This window comes from Myotis davidii, unplaced genomic scaffold (genome assembly GCF_000327345.1).
Source record: "Myotis davidii unplaced genomic scaffold, ASM32734v1 scaffold2663, whole genome shotgun sequence".
In the NCBI taxonomy this organism is placed as follows: Eukaryota; Metazoa; Chordata; class Mammalia; order Chiroptera; family Vespertilionidae; genus Myotis; species Myotis davidii.
This window is the reverse complement of record NW_006296287.1, coordinates 204295-219957: the sequence shown is the minus strand read 5'-3', so window position 1 is coordinate 219957 and position 15663 is coordinate 204295. Positions and strand designations below refer to the sequence as shown.

Below are 15663 nucleotides of genomic sequence, written 5' to 3'. Positions count from 1 at the left end.
GCAGACAGCGCAACTGATCGTGGGACACGTGGGCAACAAGGGCACCCCTCCTCCACGGGCCTGGTTCCTGCCACCGGCCTGCCTGAGCCACTGCGTGAGGCTGGCACTCATCCGTTTCCGGGTCAAGGTGAGGGAAGGGCCCTCTTAATATGCCCCACACCTGTTCCCTCCTAACTAAACACCTACCCACCCACCCATCCACCCATTTAACTGCCTCCCCTCCGCCCATTTACCGCCCAACTAACCCATTTGCCTACCTACCCTCGTTCCATTTTATCCATCTACCCACCCCTTCAAACCATCCCTTATCCATTCGCTCACCTCCTTAACCACATTTCTACCTATGTCATCCCAATAACTCCCTTTACCTTCCATTTATCCAGTTGGCCTATCCCTGGGTTGTAGAAAAATTTCTTTTGTATCCTCAACTTACTCCTGCTGTTTTCTGCCTAAAGCTGAAATGCCTTTTTCCAAATTTTTCCACTTGGCTCTTCTGTATGTCTCTTTCCAATCTTGAAGCAAATCAGTTAAACATGTTAATTGAACACCTTCTACAATATATTTCCCCATTTTCACCTAGTGCTTCTCCCTCCCCCACCTATATGTCCGTTCAAGCTTTTTTTCATTTCAACAGGTACCTCCTCCCTAGCCAAAACACACAAGCAAAAAAAACAACACAAAAAAACCAACAAAAATCACCCCACTGATTCAGTTACTGTTCAACAAGTATTAACTCAACTCACTGAGAATGAGAGATTGAAAAAACATGAGACATGGTCCTACCCTTGGAAAATCAAATCTGTATACATGAAATATTTATTTAGTGGTATAAGTGTGTACGTGATTATGCTTTATGGTACATATTGCAAGTACAGTACCTGTTTTGTGTGTTGGGGGGATAGCTGGGGGCTAAAATGGTCAGGGGAGGTTTCCTTGAAGAAGTTGGACCTCGCCTGGGTTTTCAAAGATGGGTTGGATTTGAATTGGTTGCTGGTTTGGGAGGAGGCTGCTTTAAGTGGGAGAAAGAAAATGAGCAGAAGCAAATGGAATATGAAGCGTGTGAGGCCCCACGGGCAGTTAAGTCTAATCTCCCCATGTAGTTGGTCACTGCATATGGGGCCTGGGGAAGAGCTTGGCAACATCCCCAGTTCTTGGCACTGCTATTGCTCTGTTGCTTTCCCATGCTCTTAGGTTTCAAGTTCCTACGTGTGGGGAATAGCAAGGCTTGAGAAGTAAATGAGGTGGGCAGGAAGAAGAAAAAAGTAGTGCCGGATTGGATAGGACAAAACCTCAGATCCATTCACCCACTACGGCTCTGAGGGATGTGCTCACAGTTAGAAGACAGGACAGGAAATTGTGGGAATCATAAACTAAAGAAATGGTGCTGCAGGGAGTAATGAAAAAAAAAATCGCAGCTGAGACACTGAAAGACCCGCATAGAGAAGCTTACAGTGGTCATAGAGCTTGTGGCTAGAGTTTGGTCATACTAGACTCCTTGTGCTCGGCTTTAAATCTGTGCCTACACGGGGGAAGTTATAGCTGCTTTTAATAATGAAAAATCCAATCATGAGCTATGTCAAATGTACAAAGCCGGAAAAAAAATATAACAAGCTCATTTTGCTTGCCTTCCTGACTGAACATTTTTCAGTAGATTCATCATTCATAGCTGTTCTTTCCAATTTGTTTTCACCGCTACCACCCAAGCTTTTTTTTTTAATACATTTTTTAAAATTGATTTTAGGGAGACAGGAAGAAGAGAGAAAAAAAAAACATTGATCAGTTGCCTCCCATATGCTCCTGACCCTAAGCTCCTGACTGTAGTAGGCTCCTTACCTGGGAATCAAACCCGGCAACCTAGGTATGTGCCCTGACCTGGAATACATCCTGCGACCTTTTGGTGCGCAGGACAATGCTCAACCAACTGAGCCACACCGGCCAGGGCCCACCCAAGCTTGAAGGACTTTTTTTTTCTTTTAATATATATTTTTATTGATTTCAGAGAGGAAGGGAGAGAGAGAAACATCAGTGATGAAAGAGAATCATTGATTGGCCATCCCCTGAATGCCCCCCACTGGGGATCGAGCCCACAACCTGGGCATGTGCCCTTGACCAGAATCAAACCTGGAACCCTTCAGTTTGGCTCTAACCACTGAGCCAAATCAGCCAGGTCATTGAAGGACTTTTTACCTCACTGTCATTATTAACTGGGTTGCTGGCAACAATGGCTAACATTGATAGAATGCTTAGTATGTGCCAGGTACTAATTTATGTGCTTTAAGAAAACATAAATAAAATTCTCTCATTTGATCATCACAATAACCCATGAAACAGTCATTCCTTTTCCAGATCAGGAAACTGAGGCACAGGAAGTTTAGAAACTTGCCTGGAATCACCCAGCAATAAATGGCAGAGCTGGGATTCTGGGACTCATGCCCAGGCTGTCTGGCTCCAAAGCTCATCCTCTTAACAACGGTGCTCTCTAAGAGGAATCTTTCTAAAGTGCCAGTGTGATTAGGTCATTCCCACACTCGACTAAAATCTTCCCTGGCTCCTGGGTAAAGACAGGTCTGGGTTGTTCATTTATATAGGGTGCCCCCCCCCCAAATGTATACACGCTTTGAATAATTATAAAGGCAGTGTTTATTAAAATACATTTCATTTTCATAATGTAATAGAATCAGCTGTTAAAGTGTGTATACATTTTGGGGGACACCCTTGTATTATTTATTGCGTGCTTGCTATATAGGCTGGGTACTGTGCTGGTTGCTGAGGATTCAGAGATGAATAAGGTGACCCCTGCCCTCAATGAGGTCAGGTTAGTAAAAGAGCCAGACTGAAAGCAGAATTGCAGATACTGTGGGCTAATTGCAAAAGATGACGCATGTGCCTAGGCTGGGGAAATGATAGCTGCTTTTAATAACATGGTCCTGCCAAAACCGGTTTGGCTCAGTGGATAGAGCGTCGGCTTGCGGACTGAAAGGTCCCAGGTTCGATTCCGGTCAAGGGCATGTACCTGGGTTGCGGGCACATCCCCAGTGGGAGATGTGCAGGAGGCAGCTGATCGATGTTTCTCTCTCATCGATGTTTCTAACTATCTCTCTCCCTTCCTCTCTGTAAAAAATCAATAAAATATATTTTAAAAAAAATAACATGGCCCTTATCCAGGGGGGAATGGGGGGCATGCTTAATTCTGAGTGAGGGTGTGAACGTTGGAGGCGGCTTCCCAGGCTGATGCTGAGCCTTGAAGGAGGCTGGGAAGAATCGATCAGATAGTGCCCAAGGGTATGGCGACCTAAAATGGCCTGTTGTGAGCTCTGAATAAATTTTGATTGGAGGTTGGCAGAAGAGTTGAACATAGGTTTGTGTTTTCCAGACTTTTTGGTACCCCAAAAATCAAAAAAAAAATTAAATATATTTTTATTGATTTCAGAGAGGAAGGGAGCGGGAGAGAGAGGGAGAAACATCAATGCTGAGAGAGCATCATTGATCGGCTGCCTCTTGCACACCCTACACTGGGGATCGAGCCCATAACCAGGGCCTGTGCCCTGATCAGGAATCGAACCTGGGACTCTTCAGTCTGCAAGACAATGCTCTATCCTGTGAGCCAAACTGGCTAGGGCTCAGTCAAAATTTTTGAGATGCAACCCTAAGGTGGGGCTACCAAGTTCATCAAAAAATAAGATGTATGGATGGATGTGTGAGAAAGCAGATATAGTAAAAATGGTAGAATCTTGGTATCTGCATATTCAGTGTAAAATTATTTCAGCTGCGCCATATATTTGCAATTTTTCATAATAAAATGTTCAGGGGGGAAAAATTCCAGCAGCTCTCTTGTATCCGAGAAACACCATTTAGGGAATATATAAATTTTATTCCCCAAGCTAAATTATAAACAAGCTCTTCGATCTTTTCAGATTCTTCATAGTGTCTTGTATATTTTCGGTGCAGGATAAAGTTTTTCCCTGAATTAAATAGGTCTGTGATCCTAAGAGAATGAAATGTAAGAGTAACTTAAAAAGTGTGGAATGTGGTTCTTAATATAGTGGATTTAAGACTGGCTCCAAAATTGCATAGGTGAAGTTCTTTCTCCTGGTTCTGGTCAATGATTTTTGTGGTAGTGCTTGTTGTTATTGTTATAGAGAACTTCCTGGTTTATAGCACAGATTCGAAAAGTGTTGGTTAAGAATTGATTGTGGTTTGCCTTTTGAAAGCTTTCTTTTTTGAAGTTGAAACTGGATTATTTAATTTATGATAATAAAGACAACTTTAAGTTATAGAAAAATGAATGTGGCCCTGGCTGGTTTGGCTCAGTGGATAGAGTGTCAGCCTGTGGACTGAGGGGTCCCAGGTTCGATTCCGGTCAAGGGCACATGCCTGGATTGCGCGTTCCATCCCCAGCAGGGGATGTGCAGGAGGCAGCCAATCAATGATTCTCTCTCATCACTGATGTTTCTTTCTCTCTCACTCTCCCTTCCTCTCTGAAATCAATAAAAATATATTTTAAAACAAGAAAAGAAAAATAAAAATGAATGTGGTTGTATATGCTGCTCGTGTCTTTTCAGATACATACTGGTTTTCACAGAACGGTAAAAGTAGGTCTTTTTCGGTAGTGCGTGGACCCCGATGTGATAGTACCTTCCTGGGCCAAGACGTCCGCTTCAGCTTTTGTTGTTGTTGTTAAATGTTTTTATTGCTTTTTTAAAGCTGCCTCCTGCACGCCCCACAGTAGGGATCGAGCCCGGGACTCCTCTGTCCGCAGGCCGACGCTCTAGCCGCTGAGCCGAACCGGCTAGGACTCCGCTTCGGTTTTGATCGTCCCTGCAGGGATCAGAGTGGCTAGGTCTTCATGTCTATTCAGCCCCAGGATTTCTCGACAGATTGGCAAATTGTGATGTTCTGCGTACCCTTCCCCCTTACGTGAACGCGCATGCAGTCAGAACTCAGCTAGAAGTACTGACTTTGAGTAACTAGCGATCCAGCGAGGGCCAGCCTGTCACCCCGGATAGGGAGTTCCAAATCCGTGGCTTCTCCGTGGAGACGTGCGCTCCACTGGTGACCCTTTGCCTCAGTGACGCAGCGGGCTCTAGCTTTCGGAGGAAGTAGCTCAGACGGATTTGAGATATTTTCGAAAACGGCAACTACGCAGGGAGAATGACGGCGTCGTTTCAGATTGTCTAGTTCTAGTTAGTAGCACTGCGCCATTTTAGAAACGCTCTCCACCATCTTGAAGATAACAGATTTCACTTGCATGGTCGGAATGATCGGCGTGCTTACCGGTTTTTTAAAAAAATGTATTCTAGTTAAAGTTTATATTCAATATGATTTTCTATTAGTTTCGAGTGTACAGCATAGTTACTGAAATGCTAATGCTTCTAAACAAAACCCATTACTGTATTTCTCCTCTTGGCGGTGTTCTTCAGACCAGGCCGCGAAACGGGCCTTTGTTCTCATCTCACTTTCGCATGTGATAGAGAAAAGAGAGCTAGAGGGATAAATAAAAGATAAAATGCAGGGTTGGATGTTGAATTTTAGACAAGGTAGGACTTCTCGTTAAAACATTCAGTGTATTTAATTGAGATGAATTTTGTGATTTGGTTAGTTTCACTTGTACCTTCTACAAACCTTTGTAAGTGGTAAGCGCCAGTAGCAGAAAAATTCAGTAAACCCGCAAATTGCCAACCTGGTCTTTTTCTAAGGGTTTCAGAAGCAGAGCAACCTAAAGCAGTTTTAGAATATAATTTGGGAGAAGATACTGGGCGGTTAGGGAATGAATACTTGGTTTTAATGGTGAATATATACAGAAAACCCTTGATTTTGCAGAACTCATCATATGCTTTTAATTAAGATTTGCTTATAATTAAATTAGCAGGTTATTTTGTGTTATTAATACACTGTTATTTTTAACAAATTTTAGGGAATAGGCTATATGTTGTAAAAAAAAAACTATAGTAATTTCGCCGAAATAAGTAAATATTACATATGTACAACTATAGTCTATGTATTTAAATCCAAGTGTCACTGCTAGTAAACAGTATTTGGCAAATGATTAGCACATGATCACACCACCTCGTAATTGGTTCTGTTGTCACCTGGTGTGACTTTCTGCAGCAGTTTTTGTTTTGTTTTGTTTTAATCCTCACCAAACAATATTTATCCATTGATTTTTAGAGGAGTGGAAGACTAGAGAGAATGGAAGGGAGAGATAGGGAAAGAGAGAAATATTGAGGTGAGAGAGAGATACATTGATTGGTTACTTGTGCCTGGATCTGGGCCCGGGCTGGAGAGGAGCCTTGCAACCAAGGTACGTGCCCTTGACTGGAATCGAATCCCGGACTCTTTGGTCCACAGGATGACCACTGAGCTAAACCAGCTAGGTCTCTGCAGCAGTTTTAACACGGCCGTCTGATGTTCCTATGTGTGCATTCATTTGCTTTCAGTGACTGGTGATGGTACACATTTACTAGACTATGCAGTATAAATTTAAAATTACAGTAATACATATAGAAAACTTTTCTGTGAAATTAAACTTCGCATTCATAATTTTACACAAACGTTTATGTAAGTAAAAACAGGTAAACTAATTTGTCAATTTTTTAACAATTTAGAAAACTTACTGTGTTATGTAACAGACTTTTGGCTTCAGACACCCCTCGCCCAAATTATAAAAACCTCTGTTGTATCGAGGTTTTATTGTATTCGAAAAAAAGATAATCACATGAAACCCACCATTTCACAGCTATGCTATTTTAAAATTGAGAGAGAGAGAAACATCGATGTGAGGGAGTAATGTCGATCAGTTGCCTCCTGCGTGCACCCCAACTAGGAATGGAGCCTGCCACCTTTTGGTGTACAGGACGATGCTCCAACCAACTGAGCAACACTAGCCAAGGCTCACAGGTATGCTTCTTTAGAACAGGGCGATTAGAGAAGTGTGAGCTGATTAAAATAAATTTATTAAGGTGCAGTACGGTGCAGTCTTGGTTCTTGAACTTAATCCATTCCAGAAAGCTGTTCAGAAACAGAATCATTTTTTCACATTAGAATTTAAATTGAATTAATCCACTCCATACCCCCAATGATTCCGTTTTAATCTTTCTTTTTTTTAAAATATATTTTATTGATATTTTACAGAGAGGAAGGGAGAGAGAGAAACATCAATCAGCTGCCTCCTGCACATCGGGGATGTGCCTGCAACCCAGGTACATGCCCTTGACCGGAATTGAACCTGGGACCTCTCAGTCCGCAGGCCGACGCTCTATCCACTGAGCCAAACCGGTTTTGGCCATTTTAATCTTTTTTATATGCAGTACATCTCTAATGTACTGTTTAACCTATAAATAAACACTTTAAAAACAAAAATGACAAGAAATGTAAATGAATATTGAACAAAAAGGAAGTGAAATATACAGTAAAACCTGGAAATTTAATAATCATCAGCAAAAACAAAAGAACACCAAAATATTCACAACGCAATTTCCTAAGATGTTAACAACATGAGGTTTAGTGGTAAACTGACTCATACTCATGCATTCTCTCCTTTGTCACCTTTGACAGACGTGTGAATGATCATGCAGGTATCAGTATGAAGGGGTTGTTGAATTTCTCAAACTTCTCCCATCTCAATTTGGTTCTAGTCCAAGTTGTTCACAGAAAAAATGTCTTGGTTCTTGAACCAAACTTCAGTTTTCTACCTGACAACCCTTTCTTGCTGATAAAAGCATCTCTCAGGCAACAAACAAAGGAGCCAATGCTTTTGTGGCTGGTGAAATCAACAAATTAGTACAATGTAAAAAAAAAAAAAGAGGCCCACAGATAACTGAAGAGGTAGGAAAACTTGATTTGGATAAAGGAAAAGCAGGCAGCGACAGCCATTTTGGAAGCAGTGATATATGTGGTATAAATAAGCAAAGATGTTGCATGCTGACCTGAAAGACATTCTGGACTGAGTGCTTGAAAGAGACTTGTTTAAGGGTAGTAGGGGGTGGCTCAATAAATTTAAGGAAAAGTGTTTGTTTATAGATTACTCAGTACATTGGACATGCGCTGTACTAGCATATAAGAACTTTTAAAATGGCATCTTTGGGCGTCTGGAACAGATGAATTCAATTCATATTATTTCTAATGGGTAAAAATGACTCGGTTCTCAAACAAATCACTTCTCGAACAGCCCTCCGGAGCAAATTAAGTTGGAGAACTGAGGTTCCACTGTATTACTATGTGAGCACCAAGTTGTATATAAAGTGCTTTTTAAATATCTTGTTTAATCCTCACAAGCTTGCAAGAGTGCATGGTATTCTTCCCATTTACCAATTGAATAACTGAGGTGCATAGAGGTGAAACGAATTTTTCTTTGTCTGGATACTAGTCAGTGGTGGATAAAAATCCTTGTTCTGGGTCTGTATCTCTCAGAGTATCTTTGAACACTCTCACCATACAGTTTCCTTTGTTTCATACATCTTGTGTATGATTCTGTACTTTTATTAGCCAGATAATATGCATAGATACATGTAGAAAAGCAATAATTAGATTTATTGAGCACTTAGTTTGTGCCAGCATTGCTAAATGTGTGGTACTGCTAGTACAAGGCAAATGTGTAAGCTAAATGCCAAGTGAAAGAGTAAGATAGTGAGGTTATAAGAATTCAAAAGTAATCATCTCTTTTCTGCATTTTCAGTCTCTCCATCTCTGGTTTCTTTCACTTACAGTGTACGTGAATAACTTAAAAAAAGCAAAACTTCCCATTTATTTTTTCATAATTGAGATTTTATTGTTTGTTTTGAGGGTCAGAACACAGACATATCAATTTGTACATAATTCTTAGCTTAATACCAAAAATGTAAAGTCATGTAGTTGCGATTCTTTTCTAAACAGTTATTCCAGCGACTTGCCAGCTTAAAATTTAGAAGCTAACTTTCCTTAAGAGTATCAAGTACCAATATCTTCAGATGTTGATAATGCGGTAACATCAAAGTCCCACTAATTCACAATTTAATAGCACATATACTACATAATCAAATTTTCAATTTCTCACAGCATATCGACAAATTTACTACGAAAACTGGACTACCACAGCAAAGATGTTACAGATGCACAAAATTCTGACAGGGAGAGCCAAGATCAATTGTTTCTTTAGGAAACAATTCTACCAAAAGCATGTGAATAGAAGTAATTTAAAATGTTCAAGACATAGCAAATGCACAACTGACTCCAAATTGCCATTTAGTATGCTTTGTATTATAGGGTATAAAAACTACCCCATCTATGGAATGTTAAGCTGACACCCAAGACAATCAAAGTCTCCCATATTGAATATCTCACTATTTTCTGGTTGTAATCACCAGCAAATGATCTCACTTCTTTAAAAAAAGCATTTACACTTTAAAAAATGGGATGAGGTGGAATTCCCTCCTTCTTAAAAATATTTCTAGAGCTACTAAAAATTTGCATTTACAAAATAGTTGATAAAAATATTCCTCTGGCTTGTACAAGAAGGGAGACAGGGACCACTGATAAGACCTGGCATATGACATTAATCAGACTTGGCTTCTTTTCTTCCTGCTTCATCTGAGGTGGGACTCTCCTGGTTTTTAGCTTCTCCGTTTTCCGCAGGTAGGTCTTTAGGTTCTTAGTGAGCCACTTCGGCCTGCTTTCCCTTTGCTCCCCTTTTCCCTTTCGTTTGCACTTTTTTGTCTGCAGATTTATCCTTTCCTGCCACCATTTGGGGCTTCGTTTTCACTTTTGCAGGAGCAGGTTTGGCTGACAAGCTGGCCGACCTCCTCCTGGCTTCCTCCTTGGCCACGCCCTCCGCAGAGCTGACCTTCCTCTTGGGCATCCTGGCGGCAGGCTGGGTGCCTGAGGGCCGTGGGGAACCTAGTGGCTTGGCGAACCTGTGCTGCCTGGCTGCTGCCCGTCTCCCGCTGCCCAGGTTGCTGGGACCCCCCCCCCCCATTTACTTTTTTAAAAAACATATTTTTATTGATTTCAGAGAGGAAGGGAGAAGGAGAGAGAGATGGAAACATCAAAGATGAGAATCATTGATCCCTTCCTGAGGATCAAACCTGCAACCTGAGCATGTGCCCTTGACCAGAATTGAACCTGGGACCCTTCAGTCCATAGGCCGATGCTCTGTCCACTGAGCCAAACCAGCTAGGGCTCATCCATTATTGTGATTTTAATCAGCTTAACAATAACCCACAACCGTCGGACCAACTCATTATTGTGATTTTAAATAGTAACTATATTCTGATGATTCCTAGAGCTCTTTCTTTACTCCCAACCTCTCTCATGAACTTTTGGCACAATTTAGGTCGCTTAATCCAGCGGTCGCCAATCTTTCAGACCTCAGGGACCACCAGTGGTCCACAGACCACCAGTTGGCGACCGCTGACTTAATCTAAAAAATATCCAATTTGGAACTCAATAGTTGCCCCTCAAATTTATTCTACTTTCTGTATTCTCTTTTTCTATTTAATCCTCGCCTGAAGATATGTTTTTATTGATTTGAGAGAGAGAGAGAGAGAGAGAGAGAGAGAGAGAGAGAGAGAGAGAGAAGCATCAACCAGCTGCCTCCCTTATGTGCCTCGACTGGGAATCAAACCCACAACCTCTTGGTGCATGGGACAACGCTCCAGCCACCTGGCCAGGGCTGTGTTTTCTTGTCCTATGAATCTTGTCTCTTCCATTTCAAGCCAGATACTCCGAGATAATAAATATTTTTTAAGCCACTAAGTTTTGGGGTGATTTGTTATATGGAAATAGATAACAAAAATAGCATTGATTGTTGTGCTTGTACTTTTTTAGCAGTTTTGAAGAACATGAAATATTTTTTGTACCCACATCTAAGAAAAGTAAACAAAAAGAAGGTTATATAAGAAAGTCGCATATTTAAAGGAAAATTGGAGAGAGCCTATTTCTTGTTGGAAGTTGTAAGAAATAAGGTGAGCCACCAAATTCAGGGGTCCTGGTAGAACACAAAGCATACTTGGGGGCCCGGCAGCAAGGCAGATGTATTTACTTCTGCACAGAAGGGTGCACATGCACATGGTCTGGGAGCAAACGCACACTGAGCAGGTGGTCTGCTGGGCTTTTTAGTACTGATGTACATGACCTGTCCCTTACTTTTGACGAGCTCAGGCGCAGCCTTTCGTGATTGGCTAATTCAAAGGAAGGGGCTGGCCTTTTGTGCACTTCAAGATGGCGGCCCCAGGGGATCTGCAAGCCATGTGGCCAACATGGCGGCTGCCAGGTCACATAGTCCAAAATGGTGGCTGTCTAAACCAGCCGTGGGCAAACTACGGCCCGCAGGCTGGATCCGGCCCATTTGAAGTGAATAAAACTAAAAAAAAAAAAAGACCGTACCCTTTTATGTAATGATGTTTACTTTGAATTTATATTAGTTCACACAAACACTCCATCCATGCCTTTGTTCCGGCCCTCCGGTCCAGTTTAAGAACCCACTGTGGCCCTCGAGTCAAAAAGTTTGCCCACCCCTGGAACTGTTATTTGAGAGAAAAGATGACTTGTTTATTCTCACAAAGTCATGAGTATTCCTCTATACCTAAATAAAATGTGTCTATTGAAAGACTATAGTTTAAGACACCATTTAAAAATAAACCATTATAAGAAATACAACCATGACAAAGTTTACAAAAATGACAAGTGCTGAAACAAAACGAGCTTTAAGCCCTCGCCAGTTTCTCTGTAGTTAGAGCGCCAGCCTGCAGACTGGAGGGTCGTGGATTTGTTTCTGGTCGAGGGCACGTACCTTAGTTGCAGGCTCAATTCCTGGCCCTGGTTGGGGTGCGTGTGGAGGGCAAGCAGTTGATGTTTCTCTCTGTGTGTCTCTCACCTCTCTTCCATTCTTTCAAAAACTTCAATGGAAAAAAATGTCCTTGGGTGAGGATTAACAACAACAAGAAAAAGCGATTGAAATTTCAATAGATGGTGTTTTTGCCTATCCTGCCATCTTGGTTTCTCCTTCTGTTGTCCCACTTATTTATCAGGTTTTTCCTAGACTGTGTTTTTGAATACAGACAGAATAAGTGATACTAGCATGAAATGCAATTACGTAGTAAGTAAAACGTTGCTAGGCCTTGAAAGCCTTTTGTAGGTAGTAGTTTGAGAAAAGAGTGAGTATAGCAGAAAATAAATCATAAACCAGCATTTGCAAGGGTAGGAAATACTGTTGCTCCAGATGTTAAAAATTGGGGGCCGAACATTTTGGGGACAACTTGGGTCAAGAAGTTTTTTGTGAAGTTTTATTTTTTTAAAATATATTTTATTGATTTTTTACAGAGAGGAAGGGAGAGGGATAGAGAGCTAGACACATCGATGAGAGAGAAACATCGATCGGCTTGCCTCCTGCACATCTCCCACTGGGGATGTGCCCGCAACCAAGGTACATGCATGCCCTTGACCGGAATCGAACCTGGGACCCTTCAGTCCGCAGGCTGACGCTCTATCCACTGAGCCAAACCGGTTTCGGCATTATTTGTGAAGTTTTAGATTGCAACTATTTACAACAGATATAAACGCTGCCCATATAGTTATACACTTGGTATGTGCCTAGCTAGTAGTTTTCACAGTATGCTCCCTGACCAACAGCACTGTACCAGCTGGACACTTGTTAGAAATGCAAATTCTCAGGCCCTGTCCCAGACCTACTGAATCAGCATCTGGAGATGGGGCTTGTCAGTCTGTTTTAAGAAGCCATCCACCGTAGAGTTCGAGAAGCACTGCACCTAAATATAATTCATGTTAAAATTTTTGATGCAGCCTGGCTAGTGTGGCTCAGTGGTTGAGTGTCAACCTATGAACCAGGAGGTCATGGTTCAATTACCGGTCAGGGCACATGCCCTGGTTGCAGCTCCTTCCTCAGTGGGGGTTGTGCAGGAGATAGCCAATCTATGATTCTCTTTCATCATTGATGTTTCTCTCCCTCTCTCCTCCCTTCCTCTCTGAAATCAATAAAAAAAATATTAAAACATTTTTTATGCAATCTAACTCTTTTGGTCTTATAGCCTGTGACAGGTGCATACAGAAATAACTGGATTTTGTATGTTGAGAAAGTCTTGAAATTTTTAGTATAAATTGGTCAAAATTAGTGAATATGACTACACGTGTGCTTCTGCAAAAGCAATACTGTTGGACTTAGGGAGCTTTCATTTGAAATAAACATTTTACAAGGGCTTAAAGCTGTTTATTATGTCACTCCTTAGGAGTCATTGTGCAAAAATGTTCAAAATGAAACATGTCAGGAGCTAGTAATTAACATGGTGATTTGCACCAACCACAGTTGAATATTTTGCATAGTGACTTACTAGATTCATGTTTTGGAAATCTGCCCTATCATATGGAGATTGGTTGGCGTGGTACTGAAGATACTGAAAAATACAATTTCTTATTTGGCATTTAAAGGGCATTCAGCACTCCAGAAATGATTGAAATAAAATATTTAACCTGTTTAGTTTGCATTTCAACTTTGAATTAAACCAGGGTTGTTCAGAAATACCTTCACAAATGCATGATTGTATTTGCTTTTTACTAGCATAATTATGCCTTTAGGAAACTCATTTGCCAGGATATGAAGGGTCCTGGGTTCAATTCCAGTCAAAGACGCATGTCTCAGTTGCAGGCTTAATCCTTGGCCCTGGTTGGGGCGCCTGTGGGAGGCAACCAGTAGATGTCTCTCTCTCTCTCTCTCACATCGATGTTTCTCTCTGTCTCTCCCCCTCCCTTCCACTCTCTCTAAAATTCAATGGAAAATATCCTCTGGTGAGGATTAACAAGAACAACAAAAAAATTTTTTTTAATGTAAATGCCAAGATTTTGCATATTTATATTGTTAACACCCACAGTATCGGTTAGTAAAAAAGATTACATTCCTGGCGGTTGATTTTTCTTTTCTTTTTTTCTTTATTGATTAAGGTATTACACGTGTCCTTATCCCCCCATTGTCTCCCACCCTCCCCACTCATGCCCTCAACTCCCTGGTGTCTGTGTCCATTGGTTAGGCTTATGTGCATGCATACAAGTCCTTTGGTTGATCTCTCCTCCTTACCCCCACACTCCCCTGCCTTCCCTCTGAGGTTTGATGGTTTGATTGATGCTTCTTGTCTCTGATTCTGTTTTTGTTCATCAGTGTATGTTGATCATTGTATTCCACAAATGTGTGAGATCATGTGATATTTGTCTTTCTCTGATTGGCCTATTTCCCTTAGCATAATGCTCTCCAGGTCCATTCATGCTGTTGCAAATGGTAAGAATCCCTTCTTTTTTTACAGCGGCATAGTATTCCATTGTGTAGATGTACCACAGTTTTTTAATCCACTGCACTTGTCATTTCTTGACTTATTGGTGACCCCATTCTGACAGGTGTGAGATGGTACCTCATTGCCATTTTGATTTGCATCTCTTGGCAGTTGATTTTTTAAAAATATATTTTATTGATTTTTTACAGAGAGGAAGGGAGAGAGAGAGTTAGAAACATCGATGAGAGAGAAACATCGATTAGCTGCCTCCTGCACATCTCCCACTGGGGATGTGCCCGCAACCCAGGTACATGCCCTTGACCGGAATCGAACCCGGGACCTTTCAGTCCGCAGGCCGATGCTCTATCCACTGAGCCAAACCGGTTTCGGCAGGTTGATTTTTCTTAACCCCCTTCATTCATTTGCTAGCTTCCCAGCCCCTGGAAGCATTTGCAGCCCCTGGTTCAAGGATTCCTAGAAATTTCTTGCTGTCATTTTCCTCTGCAGTTCCTGTCTTCCTTCCCGAGGTAACCCCAAAGCTCCCTTGGACCTTTGTATGCTTCTTATTTCCAAGGATGGCTTTCATCAGGCCTTCTGAGTTTTCAATCCTGAAGGTTTTCTTTGGGCAGAACAAGTGCCTGTTCTGGTATCTACTTACCTCAAGTGATTTCTGAAGACCTGCAGATAGCAGTTTGTACCACAGACTTCATCTCTGCAGAATTAACAGGCTGTGACTTATTTAATAAGCACTTTCTCAGAGCTTGTGTGCCAGGTATTTTATATAAGTAATTGCTAAATCTCACAATCAGGTAGGAATTAGTGAAATCTCCATTGTATAGATAAGAAGCTAAGTGACTTGCACAACCACTTGAATTTGAGCATAGATTCATTCGATGTCACAGATCCTGTGAACAATTAGGAGAAATAAAGAAGAAAACAATCCCATCTCAATTGCATCAATAGCATAAAAATACCTAGGAATAAATTTAACCAATGAGGTGAAAGACCTGTATTCTGAAAGCTATAAGACATTGAAGAAGGAAATTGAAGAGGATACAAATACATGGAAGGATATACCATGCTTATGGATTGGATATAATAATATTGTTAAAATGTCCTTACTACCTAAAGCAATAGATGTATTCCAGCCAATCCCTATTAAAAAATACCTATGGCATTCTCAGAACTAAAAACTAATGGAACAACAAAAGACCCTTAATAGCCAAAGAAATCAAAGAACAAAGTGGGAGGTATCATGCTCCCTGGTTTCAAAGTATAGGATAATGCTATTTTGACAACAATCAAAATAGCATTATACTAGCATAAAAACAGATCAATGGAACAGAATAGAGCCCAGAAATAAATCTTTGTTTATATGGCCAATTAACCCACCTCAAAGGAGGCAAGGATATAC

General features: G+C 41.2%; 1 protein-coding gene and 1 pseudogene across 1 annotated transcript in view; one reads left to right on the top strand and one right to left on the bottom strand.

The window, feature by feature from the left end:
* Window positions 1-15663, top strand: part of FAM120C (family with sequence similarity 120C) — a 65698-nt gene that overhangs the window by 985 nt on the left and 49050 nt on the right. The window contains exon 2 of the mRNA XM_006771325.2: window positions 5-127. Within this exon, the coding sequence (XP_006771388.2) occupies window positions 5-127 (123 nt within the window). The remainder of the gene's footprint in view (window positions 1-4; window positions 128-15663) is intronic.
* LOC102760184 lies at window positions 9394-9916 on the bottom strand (annotated as a pseudogene).